At 31.1% G+C, this 16,306-nt stretch overlaps 2 protein-coding genes and 1 non-coding gene across 3 annotated transcripts; 2 read left to right on the top strand and 1 right to left on the bottom strand.

Moving 5' to 3' along the window:
• Positions 1-397: 397 nt before the first annotated feature.
• LOC113847676 (UPF0496 protein At3g49070-like) lies at positions 398-7,491 on the bottom strand. The gene is made up of 6 exons (XM_027476915.1): positions 7,353-7,491; positions 7,210-7,273; positions 6,401-6,500; positions 5,894-6,022; positions 1,531-1,606; positions 398-1,419 (listed from the first exon to the last, which is right to left on the bottom strand). Exons 1-6 carry the CDS (start codon positions 7,489-7,491, stop codon positions 398-400), a joined length of 1,530 nt encoding a protein of 509 aa, XP_027332716.1.
• Positions 3,011-3,136, top strand: LOC113848687. Its single transcript, XR_003501950.1, has one exon. It is a non-coding gene; the product is annotated as a small nucleolar RNA snoR77 (small nucleolar RNA).
• Positions 7,492-12,351: 4,860 nt separating the features above from the next.
• Positions 12,352-12,711, top strand: LOC113846350 (50S ribosomal protein L33-like). Its single transcript, XM_027474497.1, has one exon. The coding sequence runs from the start codon at positions 12,538-12,540 to the stop codon at positions 12,709-12,711; it is 174 nt and encodes a 57-aa protein (XP_027330298.1). The 5' UTR covers positions 12,352-12,537.
• The last annotated feature ends 3,595 nt before the right edge of the window (positions 12,712-16,306 follow it).

Here is a 16,306-nt window from a genome sequence, read left to right as displayed (position 1 = left end):
AATTTAAAATAACTAATTAATGTTTTAATTTACATAAAAATTATCTATTTCTAGTTTTATCCTTCGTTTATATAATAAACTGTTTTTTTTTATTTATTCATATTATCCATTAACTCTCAACATTAAAAGTAAAATACATTTTTATGAATTAACCTGTAGGAAGAAAAATGTGATTTAGTCTCATCGATGAACCTCACAATTATTAATCATTCATTTTATGTAAACAATTAAAAAATTATAATGGTAAGGTATGATTAGAAAAAAGTAATAAACATTTTCTTGAGCTTCAAAAGTGAAAGTAAAAGAACATTTTTTAAAAAAATTGATGATAGATAAAAAGAAAAAAAAATTATATATATAATAATTTTTATATGACATTTTGCTAACATATCTAAGTTTAGTGAGTGATTTGATTCAACACAAGATCTCTTGCCCTATTAATAGTCATCAAACACAAATACAAATGCTCTTCCAATTCATCCAATTGATCACTAAAGGTACATTGGTTCTTCTTCAATAGGCGCGCCACTTCACCGTCGGCTTGAATTTTATCCTCTTTCCTCTCAAGCCAAAACCTCACTGTTGCCCTCATGTGCTCCAACTCATCATTAAGCCGAGCCACAAGCCGACTTATTGTCTCCAAGTCCTTATTCAATATATAAGTTCCTTTCGCGGCTGCATCAAGTTGAGCCGCGACCTTAACCAACCTCCATTTTGAAGCCAAATTCAAGGAAGCCAATCCCGGGACAGCCACAAGCAAAGCAAAGCCATGAGTAGCAACAACCACCATAAGTGAAGTTGTTACTATCACAAGAAGGCAAGCCGAGCCATATTTTAGCCTGACAATCAACTGAAGCTTGGCTTGCACCTTGTCACGGCTTAGCTCAAGCCGCTTTTGCAAGTCGGAGCAATGGCATTGGGTGACCCGAACCCGACATGGTGAGGGGCTAGATGTGGCAAATGGGTTTAAGGAGTTAGAAAATTGAGCCAAATGGGAGATTAGCATTGAGGAAGGAACTTGATTATTTGGAACACATTGAAGAACAGTCTTAAGTGATGTGTATTTTGCACGAACACGATCAATGTCCTTTAACAGATGACTACAAAGAAGAAAAGCATTGGAAGTGTGGAGAAAATAGTCTAATAAGAGAGAATGGATAATGGGTTGGTTTTGGATTTTGGATAAGACTTCAGAAACCGTGGGTTGATTTGGATCCAAGAGATGCTCCGCAAACAAACGGTAAGAAGGAAGCCGAGCCGATGTAGTCGACTCTCTTGACAAACATGATGAGGATTCACCATTGGAATATGCAATGACACGTGTCCAAAACTCAGTGTATGACTCTGTTCGAAATGCATTGGCATATTCCTCACGCACATCCACACTTGTTTCATCATTTGGAGAACTCGTTCTACACTCTGTTTTAATATAAAAATTATTTTTCTGATTCATTTTATCTTTCTGCTGCTGAACTCAACGACGAAGGGGAAAAGAACAAATGAAGAAAATGAAAACAAGAATACGATTACCAGAACAAGAAAGCAACTTTTTTATCCGCCGAACCAGTTTGTTCCTCATTCCTGTTTTCATGTCCTGAATTTGACACTGCAAATGAAAGACCCAAATTTTTAAAAGAAGGAGTACAAAATAGAAAGAGAATTGTGAGGAGAGGCACAATAATATAACTTTGTTTCTATTGAAATTTAAATGGTGGATATGAATCTTTTGAGAACCTTAAGAATGAAGCTTTAGCGGCTATCAATAAAAGAATTCAAGAAAAGAGTTAACAGGTACTGTTCTTTTTTATGAGTGGAAAATTTCCCATCTTTAATAATGCAAACAGCAAAGCCATTTTTTTGCACTTGCTTGTAAGAAAGAGCTGTGAAAATGATGCAATCTTATGGTGCCCGTGAAGCGTATAGTTAGTGATCTGGGTTTGGCGTGTTGGAACCAAGTTCTAGAACTATTTTCTGTCGTCATCTCAAAGGTGAACAAGATGTATATCTCTTCATTCCTTGCCAAACTAAATTAAACTAAAAAATTCATAATAATTTTCTTATCTTTGAGTCAAAGATGAGTGTCAATCTTGATCATTAAATGTAAAATTAAATAATTTAACTATTAAATTTTCTTATATTATCTTTATAACTATGTATATAACTTTCAAATCAATAGTTAAAAAAAGTTATTAAGTGATATAGTTTTATTTAAATTAAACAATTGATGATAGAGGTAATTAAAATTGAACTAATAAATGATCTTACTTACTTTAAATTAAAAAATAGATTAAAAGTCATGTAATAATAAATAAAATTCTGGAAAATAAAATATTTTAATAAAAAAATTATCAAAATTGAACCCATGTTTTATAATTCAAATTGGTTTAGTTTTTAAATCATATTCAAATCAAACCAAAGAGAATCACACATTACTTTTATATGCAATTTGGAAAACTTTTTAAATAAAGATTGAACCAAACTAAAGGTTAATCCATCCTAACTCATTATTATCTGTTACATATATTTTCGGTCAACCGTTACATATTTTTTTATAGCAGTTAACCGTTACATGAATGGACAAAAGTACAACGTTGTTACTCTAAAACGTGGGCCAGATCCAAAATATTCTGGCCCAATATCGATAACAATATCACCCAATGACCTCTTGTTGGCTATATATACTCTCACGAACACCTCACTCTCGCAGGGGTTTAGTTTAGGGTTAACGTGCGGCGTAATTGGTCTTCTGCAAGGTTTCAATCTAATTGGTTTCTCATTGATGTATTCATATACACATGGAAGGGGCTGGAGTTTGGCTCTTTGGCTTTACAAAACTGTGCCTTTGAGATGAATGCAGCACCCTATACCAAACCTTATCAACGCTTTTCACCAATTTCGCTACCCAATTTTTTAAATGGTTCTAGCGGTTCTCTTTGGTAAGGTTGATACATGTTGTTTTGTTTTTATTTCCCTTCTTTTTAATGTAATTTGAAAATTTGAGTGGTAATTCAGGCAGCCTTCTTGCCACCATTATAAATGGCATGTGAGGTGTTAAACTGCTCATAAAGCAAATGCTTTTGCTCTTCAGACTTGCTGAGATTTTCTCTGAAGCTGGTCTAGTAAGCTCAAGTACATTGTTTACTTTTTGTGTAAATGATGAATTTTCAGTTTTTTTCACCAAGACAATGATCATGTTTTTTGGCAGTTTAATCCAATTTCATGTTATAATAGTGGTTAATCGATTGCCAACAGTGGCAATCAGACCAAGAATTTTTCCAAGAATTGAATTTGACATAGTTGTGTATCAATTGAATTTGACACATTTGTATGGCTCGAGCATACATGAATACCCATTTGATCCCCGTCAGATCAAAGCCTGCATTGAATCTCTTCCAAACTAATGAATGTAAGACAAACAGCACATTTATACATAATAGAAAAAAGAATACTAAAAAATAAAGGATATTCACACATATTACTCTCACAATTAGAGTAATATGTAACATGTTTCATAACACTTTGAATTCTTTGCAATGTTTAACCCTATTTCAGAACTTTGTATCTTTAGCTTTTTTTCACATAATGTAGACTATAATCAAGGCTTATCGTTAAACATTAAATAATAACAGTACTTAAGTTTTACAAATAAGAAAGCAAAACAATAAATTTGATATATCGAACATAGATGTCTCTCCATAGAAAATTATGCTATCATTTTATAAAATCTGGACCAGAACACATTAAGCATTGGAAAGAAAGAATAGAAGGGGGAAAAGGATCCATTTTTATAAACAAGTTAATAAACCCCAAAAGTTTTGCACAAATAGTAATTAAAATAAAAATTCCTTTACTTCCGCTGAACAAAACAAATGTTACATAATAGAATACTACACTGTTAAATCAGGGAAAGTTTTAGAGAACAAGAGTGAACTACAAAATGGGGAAAAAATAGAATTTTCTTATTTTTTTAGTTTGTTACAATGACAATCATTGATAAATATATTTGAGTCATGACATAATATCATTCTTTTATCCAATTTACTGTCCATCTGTGATATCTATTTTAAAGAATTTGTTTTTTTCAATCACCACTAAATTGTTAGTGGTGAACCTTAACATGATTAATTTGACAATTGTATCTAACATGTCAATATGCTAATCCCCAATTAAAATGTGTACAGAAGTCACAAGAGGAAATACATTATACAAGTCACAAGGCCCAGCCAACGTAAGGAAAGGAAGTAGAGAAATGTTTTGCTTTGATATTTTCAGAGATGACCAAGTTGGTATTGAACAACTATAGTGGCACTAATTCTAGCCTTTTCAATGTTCAGACCAAGCAGCCAGGCAAGCTTTGATATTTGTAGGTATTGAGATGGCACAGTCTAGACATGGCATTTTTATGTCCCACAAGAAATATGCTTTAGCCATTTGAAGAAACTAGCATGTATCTTGTGATAAAATTGGATATCTTTTGCTGTAAGTGTGGTAACTGGTAAGTGGTTCCTTGATTTTTCATGTAACTCTTACTAGGATGTAGTTGTTTAAATACTTCTATACAGTAATGGAACACCAGCTAAAAGGCCTAATCTGTAAAGAAAAGGGACAACAGGGATACATCATTATACAACTGCTGATTGGGCAGGCTCTCGATCAAAAAGATGTTTTGTGTGAGTTTGTGGTGCTCTCTTAGCGGAAAAAATTAAGCTATCTTAGAATTGAAGCAAACTTTGATCGGTAGATCAAGTGCAGAAGCCAAAAATATTGAGCCATGGAAACTGCAACTTGTGAACTCAAGAAAGTTGCTCAAAGAATAGAAGATCCGTGAATCATGGCCAGTGAGCACATTGACAATTTAGCAAATTTACATGTAGCCTCAACTATCGTCTTCCATGAAACAGACCAAGCAAATTGAAACATATTGTCAGTTGTCACAATACATAAGGAAAAGAATATAGTCTAGTATACAAATAGTTACAAAATTAGTAAATTCTAATAACCAGCTCTTATATTCCTTAATTCTCATGTACATCACTAGATCAACAAGATATATCAAGTTTGGCAGATATGATGATATATATGCACAACTTAAGGGAGAATGTTAGCATTTCCTAGACATCTTTAGCTTATCACATAAATATTCTAGAGTCAATTAGGAGTTATTAGTGTCGGTTAGCCCTTTAATTGAGAGAGTTTTTTCCTTGTTCTGTTTGGATGATATTTATAGTAATCTGTGCTGAGTGCTGACATAGAACGATGTGTGAACAATCAAGATACACAATTTTATCATATTCTCTTTACTATCAAGTGTACCAATTGTTGTTGGTGTTGCATTTTCAAGTCAAATCTCAGAGGCATCACCAATAAACAATGGTAGAATATTTAATATGAATCTTCACACTCAAACTGAAAGTGCAGTCGTTGACTATTAAAAGTAAAACACAGTTTCTAACTGGTAAAGCAGACTGATTGGCAAAAAACCTAATAAAACTAAAAAGTCTGACATTTCAGTTTGAACACTCAAGAAGTTAAATATGCAGATCATAGCTCATTGCATCATAACACGGTAACAAAGTAATCAGCGCTATTTTAAAATCAAACCTCCACAATACGCAGAACAAAACCAACAACATGACAAGCAACAATAACCGTGAAACTTTTATCAAACCTAAAGTTAATACAAGACAAATTCATAAAAAATCCTTAAGCCAATCTCCAAAGCAATGCACACAAATCCAACCATTGAGAGAAATTTATCCACACATTGCATACACATTAATAATAAGATTCAGGAAATTTTAACGCTATTAATCATCCGTCAATACCACTTGAACAAAACCACCATTCACTGCAAACAAATCAAAAACACATCAATAAACACACACACACATACCATGTTCCTAAGCAACAAAACCTTAGTAGGCACACCATTGAAGTTAACACTCTTCACTTTCTTATTATTATCACTAGCATTCACAGTAACCCAAACTCTTCTATCCGTCTTGTTTGACATCAGCCCTATCTGTATGAACAATCAACATAAGCAGTGCTGCAGTTTAGATTTTATCAAAGATCAAAAGAATCAAATATTGAAATTTAAGGCTTTTAGATTTAAAGCAGTTCCTTACAATAAGCCTCGAGAAATCATTTCGTGTTATTTCAAAAGTTATTGCATCCAGAACGCATCTATTGTCTTCCATTTTTTTTAGCACAAGGACAATGCTTCAACCTCTTTCTGAAGACCATTGATCATAGCATTAGACACTAGGACAAATACCCTTCTTCACAAGATTGTCGAATAATAAAATTGCTAAGTCTGGATTATTATTCTTGAATAAGCCGTCCATTATAGTATTTAAAGTAACTATGTTTGCATGTAAACCCCTTACATGCATTCTACCAGCATTCTACCAGAAGAGCTTCCAAATATAACAAATTTTTCCTCGTTTACCAAAACCCTTTCATCAGGCAATTGTAAGTCTGTATATCTGGAACAATCCCTGCATTTTTTCAAAGAGATTCAACGCTTCATGAATCATTTTAGCCTTACATAATCCATTTATCAAAGTGTTGTAGCTTGTTACATCAGGCTTTATATCAATTTGCATCATATAATTCAAAGTGTTGAGACTTGAAGCTTTAGCCGGAAGGAAGACAAGACCAGGAACAAAAACCCACTGTTTTGTGGCACGCGGTTGAGCTTTCCCCTTTCTCATTGTGCCTTCCATTCTAGTTTTCTAATATAGTGCATGCCTTTACTTGTCGTTAGGAGAAGTAGCTTGCAACTTCTAAGGTATCATCTTGTAGTTATAGGATTGGTTTCTGTCCTGCCTAGTAAGACTGGTAAGGATCGTCTAGTTCTTTGAGATTCTCTTTTGAATTTGAAGAGGTTGGACGATGAACAAAACTTAGATAGAAAGGACTTGACGCCTTGAACTTCTATAAACAAAAAGCAAGAGGCGAGGCCGGTGTAGCTATGCAGGGAAGTTAGTTGCTGTTGTCCAAAAACTTAGTTACTATCTTGTAAAGGGTAAAGAAAGAGCCTTCCAGAATGGTTTGGATGAGAGGAGTACCAAGCAATATCCCTCCATTAATGAATTAAAAGCAACAACATCAGGTTTCATATCTTCTTTTGTCATCACAGCAAACATATTATGAGCTTCTCTCACATTTCTATTCTTACACAAAGCAGTAATTCATATGCTTAACGTCCGAATACCTGGTTTGATGCTTTTTGATACCATTTCGTTGAACAAAGCAACTGCTTCCTTCACTTCACCCAAAAGACAAAGGCCATGTAGCAGTATATTATAGGTGATTTCGTCCGCATATATTTTTTTGGAAATCAGAACAAAGATCCAATGCCTCTGTCACACGTGATTCCTTGCATAGGCTGTTCATAATTACATTGTAGACATCAGGCTGTATGAAACGTCCTTCAACCAGTAGCAGCTCTTGTTTCCCTGCTTTACAGAGGCCATTGGCCAGCATAGGTGACCACGTCAAAAACAAATCCACGTGATGTTGCAGTTGTATTGAAGGTGATGATAGTTGGCTAATAACCCATCATAATGACTCTTGCCAGTACCGAAGATGCCAAGGTCATATGATGCATTTTCGTTAAACGATCGATAAGACAATTAAAGGTAACAATGTCTGATTGGATTCCCATCATAAACTTTCGTTAAACGAGATGCCCATTCCTGTTACATTGTCCCAAAATCTTGTTATATTGAAAGATGAAGGAGAAAGGATTACACAACATGTTATGGAATGACTTAAGAATAATATGCAGGGGAATGGGCGAAGAGCAAGCGGTAGAGTAAGGTTTGACAAGGGCTGAATATCTTAACATTGAGGAAGAAAATATTCTTGCTGCCATTGCCATGAGTGTGAAAGTCGGTGAGTGAGTGTGAAAAGATTCCCGCGACCTTTCCTATATAAAGGAGACATGTGGCTAACAGACTCAAATGACATGCTCATTGCGTCCTTTTCCATCCATGATTCAATTTAACAGATTTTGGACGTATGTGCAGTTAGGGCTCGATCTTTTTATATTCAGGTAGATTTGATGATAATTTCTTTATTATTTTACTTTTCTAGATTTTTATTTAAGATTGTTTAGTTTCACTGATGGTGTGTCATATTGTATGTTCTAGACAGTGGGCTATACATACAACTTCTCAGTGCAGATACTTCTTACAATTTACGGTTAAAATCTATTGCAATCGACTCAAAAGAAAAGAAATTTAAGTATAACAGTGACAATAGTGAAACCAAAACGACGTGGGAAGTATTATGCACGGGAGAAGGTGGGTTAACTTGTAGTACACTAACCTTAATCAAAACCATCAAAGGTCGATTTTTTAAAAGTATTTTGGAACAGTTAGATATGAAAATCGAAGACCGTATAAATAAAGATTTAAATTCACTCACGATATAGCACGAACAATTGTAGCTGGTCTTCTGAACTTAAATACTAATACGGACATCCAACCGAACCATTCCACGTCCAATACGTCAATTTAGGTGGTGAAAGAGAACCACTACTGTTTCTAACCATTGTAAAACAAATAATTATAAATTATTAGAAAATAAAATAAAATAAAATTAGACAACAAATTTAGGTTTCTTTTAATGGCTTTAAAAGATAAAATAAATAAATAAAATATATTGAATTATATGAAGAAAAAGATTAAAAATGCTTAAAAAAAATATATAATATATTTTAATTACGTAAGAGAATCTTAGAGGACAGAAAGTTCTTGTGGCATTTTTTGCCTTTATGGGGTTAATTTTAAAAGAAATTTCCAAAATAGGCATGCATGAAAACAAATTGCCGGGAGTTAGACGACCATGTGGCATTGAAATTGTCCAGACCAGGGACGACACTAAAAAGGTAAATCTTCCAATTAACAGACGAGTCTAGTGGTTGGGGGACATGCATATAAATCGTAGAGAATCGTCTACGACAAGGGCGACATCAGTCCATATAAGAGAGCAGTTCCAAATGAATCACTCTCAGAAATCCTTATTATAGAGCAGTTCCGTTCTCAGAGTCCTTATTAGAGAACGGTTTAAAACCAACCGCTCTTAGAAGTCCTTATTACAGAGCAGTTCTAAACCAATCGCTCTCAGAAGTCCTTATTAGAGAGCGATTCCCAATTATCCGCTCTTAAAAGTCCTTGTTAGAGAGCAGTTCATTCGGAACCGTTCTAAGAAATATATATTAGAAAACAGTTAAAGTGGAACCGCTCTCTTAGTTTTTAAAATCAATAATTTTTTTTTTTCAAATCAATCTTTATAGTTGGTGTTGATAAAATTGTTTAATATAATATGTTAATTTGTTATTGTTTTAAAAAAAGTCTGAACATTGAGTTTAATTTTTTTATTTGGTGTTTTAAATTAAAATTATTTTCCATAAAATTGAGTTTAATTATTTTATTTCAAAATAATATATATTTAACATCAAACTAACTAAGATTTCTTTATGCGATAATTATTTTTAAAATATTTATTATAAATATATATTTTGAGATTTTAAGATTGACTTAGTTTTATTTTAAAAATAATAGCTTATTTTTATAAGTAATTTTTGACATAATATTTTAAAAGTAAATTCATCCAAACATGATATAATTTTAGTAAAAAAAAATTATATTAAAATTTGACTTAACTTTTTATTATAATTAAATATGTGTTCTAAAATATGTTAGAATTTATAATTTATAAACCTAGTAGATATAACTTAAAAAGTATAAGTTCTTATTTTTTATTATTTGATATACTTTAAAAATATATTAATATTTAAATTTTATAGTCAAATACTAATATTATTATATGTAAGATTAATATTATCAAATTATTTTTATTTTTATATATTTTTTTATGATACATAATATTGTTCATCATTTATTATTTATGTTAACTTATTTATTTATTCTGACATTATATTTTATTTTTATCAACAACCTACTAGTAGTTCTATTATTATTATTATTTTTTGTTCTACTGCTGGTCTGCTGCCACTATACAATAATAACATACCTGCACGACTAAATAAATTAGTTTTACTGAAAATCCACGGCTTGTAAGAGTCTCTCCTTACATCTAAACCCTATAGCAACTGTTAGCCTCTCCCTGTTCTCCTCTCTCTCGCGTGCGTGCGGGTAATCTCTCTTGCGATTTCTCTCTAATCTCTCTCTATTGATGTCAATCTCTTCTTGTTATGGTTCTGTCTGCGGTTGTTAATGACTGCCACTGGTGGTTCCGTGTTTAAGAATTTGATTCTTTCTCCAAACATAACTTTTTAACAATTAGTGGAATTTGATTATTCTATCCAAACAATTAAGTTTATTACTTTCTTAAGAACTTAATGCTTGTAAGGGCAATATAATTAACTTTTTATGTTTATTGCATTGGTGTCTTTCGAATGCTAACTTTCAGACCAAATTGCAAGTAACCATATTTAATGTTTGTAAAATTTGAAAAGTGTATGTGGTTTTGTCTTAAATGTATAAACATATGTATGATGAATGATCTTATAACTGAAGGCTATTATTTATTTTTGAAATTTTGTAATACGATTTTCTTGAATAGGGAAATATTTGAGACATTCTACAAGTTTAAATGGAAAATTTTAGGTTTCTGGGTATCATAATTAGATCGTTTTCCCTTTGTAATTTGTGTTTTGTTGTTAAGTTTTTAGCTGCTATAAAATCCAGTGAGTACAGCTTATAAATTAACTTTCTTGAGTTCACAAGTTGCAGTTTCCATGGCTCAATATTTTTGGCTTCTGCACTTGATCTACCGATCAAAGTTTGCTTCAATTCTAAGATAGCTTAATTTTTTCCGCTAAGAGAGCACCACAAACTCACACAAAACATCTTTTTGATCGAGAGCCTGCCCAATCAGCAGTTGTATAATGATGTATCCCTGTTGTCCCTTTTCTTTACAGATTAGGCCTTTTAGCTGGTGTTCCATTACTGTATAGAAGTATTTAAACAACTACATCCTAGTAAGAGTTACATGAAAAATCAAGGAACCACTTACCAGTTACCACACTTACAGCAAAAGATATCCAATTTTATCACAAGATACATGCTAGTTTCTTCAAATGGGTAAAGCATATTTCTTGTGGGATATAAAAATGCCATGTCTAGACTGTGCCATCTCAATACCTACAAATATCAAAGCTTGCCTGGCTGCTTGGTCTGAACATTGAAAAGGCTAGAATTAGTGCCACTATAGTTGTTCAATACCAACTTGGTCATCTCTGAAAATATCAAAGCAAAACATTTCTCTACTTCCTTTCCTTACGTTGGCTGGGCCTTGTGACTTGTATAATGTATTTACTCTTGTGACTTCTGTACACATTTTAATTGGGGATTAGCATATTGACATGTTAGATACAATTGTCAAATTAATCATGTTAAGGTTCACCACTAACAATTTAGTGGTGATTGAAAAAAACAAATTCTTTAAAATAGATACCACAGATGGACAGTAAATTGGGTAAAAGAATGATATTATGTCAAGACTCAAATATATTTATCAATGATTGTCATTGTAACAAACTGAAAAAATAAGAAAATTCTATTTTTTCCTCATTTTGTAGTTCACTCTTGTTCTGTAAACCTTTCCTTGATTTAACAGTGTAGTATTCGATTATGTAACATTTGTTTTGTTCAGCGGAAGTAAAGGAATTTTTATTTTAATTACTATTTGTGCAAAACTTTTGGGGTTTATTAATTTGTTTATAAAAATGGATCCTTTTCCCCCTTCTTTTCTGTGGATGTATATTTAGAGAAACTATAGAGCTTTATGCACTTTGGTCTTGGTAATTTGCTATTGGTTTTGTTGTGATATATATGACTCAAGTAAAATGCATTCTTTTCTGCCTTTTATTATTGCACTTTTCTTGTTTAATACAATTATTCGGATTAATTGTTTTTAATGGACGCATGAAATTCAAATTGAAATTTATGTTTGATTATCTCAATCTGTTCAGTTGTACTAATATGTTAAGAAATGAGGAAATTGTCAAATATTTAGAAATTAAAAATAGTGTTATGTTTTGCATTCTTATTTCCATGCACCTAATAACTAAATGTGTTATTCTGCCTATTTAAAGACACTGTTAGCTGATGTAACCCTGTTCTCTGAACTGGATTTCTAGTGTAGTATGTCTAGTTCCATTTCACTTTAATTGAACAAAAAAATAACTACATGAAAATAACTATATTTGATCATGTTGAAGTGTTGAACAATTTAGGAGGCACTGAGAAGAGCTTATTGAGAGTTTATGAAAATAGCTTACAGTTCCCATAAGTATTTTTTAGCTTATTTCAATATAGATTATCAGAATAGCTCTTTTTAGCTTATTCCAAGAAGTTCTATGGTAAAATTTATAGAATAAGCACTCGTATAAAAAAAACTTATTGAATAAGTGCTTAATTGAGCTGTATTTCCAAATGCACCCTTATTGGGTTTGTATTTTTTTACTAGTAATTCATTTACCTCTTGCTAGAGTAAAGAATGGGTGACAAGAAGAAGAAGGCTCAGATGTTTGTCAAACTAGTTTCTGCAGCTGGGACTGGATTCTTCTATGTTAAGAGGAAACCAAGGCAATTTACAGAGAAGCTTGAGTTTCGAAAATATGATCCTAGAGTTAATCGCCATGTTCTGTTTACAGAGGCCAAAATGAAGTGAAATGGTTCATTTTCATGGCTTCTTTCCATTGTAATTGGACCAATCTTGTGCTTCTTTTGAAACTATTATCACATTTGCTTTCTCAGCCTATGTTCATTTCTATTCAAGTTTGTATTTGTTTCTGCTGTGAATTTTATGCAATTACTTGATTAATTATTTTCCTTAATCTTCAAAAATAGTATTTCAGAAAATTAATATATCTATATTATAAATAACATCACCTCAACCATGAATGTTATGCCTGAAAGCCAATTCAACCATCCACCACTACACTAAATAAGAGTATGAGAAGTTTGGCAGTTAGTCAGCTAGGTAGTTAGAGACATTGGAAATGTTTGAAAGATCTTATGATAAAACTTATAGGCCTGATAGAATCTTTTAAGCTTTTTTCAACAAGCATCTTAGTATCTTATCAGAACAAGCTCTTTTCAACTTATTCTAAGAAGTTTTGTTGTCAAATTTATAGGATTCCTTCATGTAAAAAGACCTTATTAAATAAGTTGTTAATTAAATTGCGTTTCTAAATGCATCATTTATTTTTCAAAATAAAAGACAACTAATATTATGATATTATAAAAAGGTAAGTTTTAAATATTTATTGTATCTAACAGTTTTTTAGACACTAAATTTTATCAACGGAACAATTAAATTATGTAACATTTTTTTAATACTTATACATACTGAATTTTAGATAAATTAAATACTCATAAATATATAGTTTTAATGTAGATCTTCATTTAAATTTATAAAATATTATTAAAATAAATTTATTCAACAAAAATATTAAATAATTTCAAGTTATATATAATTAAAAAAATATTTGTTTCATGCGAAATTTTGATTTAATAATTAAATTTATAAAATTTAATGTATTAAAATAAGTGAATTTCACCCTTAAGGTCAGTCCTCAACTCACGGTTCTAGGCCGTTTTTACAAGTCTTTATTTTCGTGTTAAGTTTAATATATTTCATTCCTTATTTAGAAAAATAATTATATATTTTTTGTAAGTAATCACGCTTTAAAAGTGTGTTGTATTATATTTATTTATTTTTGGATAAATAATTATGATTTTTTTTTAAAAATGGTTAAAAATGAGAATAATTTAATGAAACATTGTTTATTATATTGTAAGTATAAAAATACTTAAGAGTAATATTTTTTTTCTCCTACAATGTTATCATTTAGCATTAATCTTTTTTTTTTTTTTATGGCAAATGTTAGTATGTATTTAAGGTATTAGTTAACAAATAATATAATATACTATCGTTTAACTTTTAATATATTTTTAATCCAATTTTTTAATAATAATAATCTATTTATTATTATTTTAACTAATATCCTAAAAGTAATTATTAACATAACTCATATTTTATAAGAAAATATTAAATAAAAATAAATTTAATATCTTTAAAGTACAATAAACTTTTGATATTTTATCATAAGTGATGTGGACATAAGGAGTGAAGTCCAGACCCAAACTCAAGTTCAAGCAGTCCAAGATCCTTTACAAAGCTTAAGAGAACCCATGACAAGAGCTAGATCAAGAAAGGCTCAAGAAGCTCTACAACACATGTTGAGCACCATGCTAGAAGCCCAACACCCAAATGAAGTCCAACACTTGAATTCTAAAGTGCTTTATTGTCTATTATAGGATTTGAACCCTTACACCTTAGGATGAAATATGCTCACTTAATCACTAGAACATATACATCATGTTTGTGCTAAAGAGATTAATTTTTGTTTTTATATGTCAAGTTCATGTGGACAAACTCCAAAACTGAATTGTACTAAAACACTTAGAAATCATTTTAAGGATATACATGATTGAAATCAGATTATAGTGAGAATTATTCTCTGCTAGGGTTCTTCCTTGCAACCTCTGATCTTATCAAGAATTCATCTGTTCTTGTGGCGATTTTGTTGACTTATCAAACATCCTTATTTGTGGCGCCTTCCCTATCATATTTCTTTCATTTTATTCTCTTTACAAGGTATGAATTTCAATTTTTTTTTCCAATTCTGAATTTTAAGTTTCATAGCATTCTCTTCCAAACAAATCCCAAATTAAGCCCCGAATAACTTTTATCCATATCTTGCGTTATACAAATTCAAATTAAGTGATTCTTTGAGTCAAAATTAAGGTTCACAACATAAATATTCCTTTCGTTTTTGAATCACCCATTTTCGAGTTTTGTAGCTTGAGATACATCCTAGTCCTAGTAGGTCCGAAATTCAAGAGGCTTAGGGAAATCCTCATCAATAAGTGAGAAGCATTTTTACAATAATGTATTTACTTAAATTGTATACTTTTTTTTTTCCACAATGAGATTATAGAAAATGTACAAAATATGCATAATAAATAATTAGTAAGAATAAAAGGAAAATAACTAAAAATGAGTTAATAATTTTTAATTGTAAACACTAAAATTTTATTTATTTTATTTTTATAAAAAGTAATTAAAAAGTATAAGCTATATATTTTTAACAAATGCAAAATAAGATCAAATAATGTTTTTAACAATTTTTATATAATATGAAATAATGTTTTCTAAATACTCTCTTAGTCAAATAAGTTAAAAATTAATCACTTATAATGGGAAGACATTTAAATAATTTTTAACATAATTAATTTAATTGTTAATGATTTTCTTTTTTTTCCATTCCTATTTACATTTATGTTTTTGTAATTAAAAAAATTCATGTGTGAGCCCCCACAGCCTGAAAGCATCAAAGCTTCAACCCCATTTTTTAGAAATTCGAAACCCTAATTTGGTTCGTTCTCTGCAGCATTGAAAGCACGCTTCTCTTTCCATAACTTCGCCTTTTTCCTATCGGAACAAACATAGAATCTCATAGTCATCTGTTATTGTCATCAATTTTTTTTTTTAATTTGGTCGCACGCTTTTTCAACTTTCCACTTTTAATTAGAAACTCTTTGATCGGTTAACCAGTTTTTATCATATCCAAATCATTTAGTTTTTTCAAGAACTTATTGAAATGCAATGGTATCATTAATATGAAATTTTACAATAATTAATTTAAAAGCTAAATCAACAAACGCTTTCTAATTGATTAATAATATATTAAAATAAAAGTTTTTGTTTTCAATAGTATAAAATTCTAACGTGGACATAAAAAGTAGACCAATAATAAGGTTTGTGAACATGGTCTCCCAATACACAAGCTGAAGTTCCTTTTCCCTATCAACACATCTAAGCCACCCCTCAACACTCCCTTTGGCTTTTGCCTCCACCATTCTGACCTGAGCATCATTGCATTTGATCTTCCAATGCCCTTTCTCATCCCTTATCAACCGTCCACTCACTTTGGGAAAATGGGTAAGCATCTCTGACAAAGTCTCTCTCAACTTCTTGGTCACTTCTCCAAGTCTTACTTCTCCTGAAGTTTGGTAATAGTACACCATCCTCATGTGGTTATTCTCCATGTAACGATCCAAAACTGATAAGGGGAAGTACTTTCCTGGTTCTACTGGCTTAACTTTTTATTATAATTAAATATGTGTTCTAAAATATGTTAGAATTTATAATTTATAAACCTAGTAGATATAACTTGAAAAGTATAAGTTCTTATTCT

The sequence above is a fragment of the Abrus precatorius genome, unplaced genomic scaffold (assembly GCF_003935025.1).
Source record: "Abrus precatorius isolate BTA unplaced genomic scaffold, Abrus_2018 Scaffold8, whole genome shotgun sequence".
Lineage (NCBI taxonomy): Eukaryota > Viridiplantae > Streptophyta > Magnoliopsida > Fabales > Fabaceae > Abrus > Abrus precatorius.
This window is presented reverse-complemented; position numbering and strand designations above follow the sequence as displayed.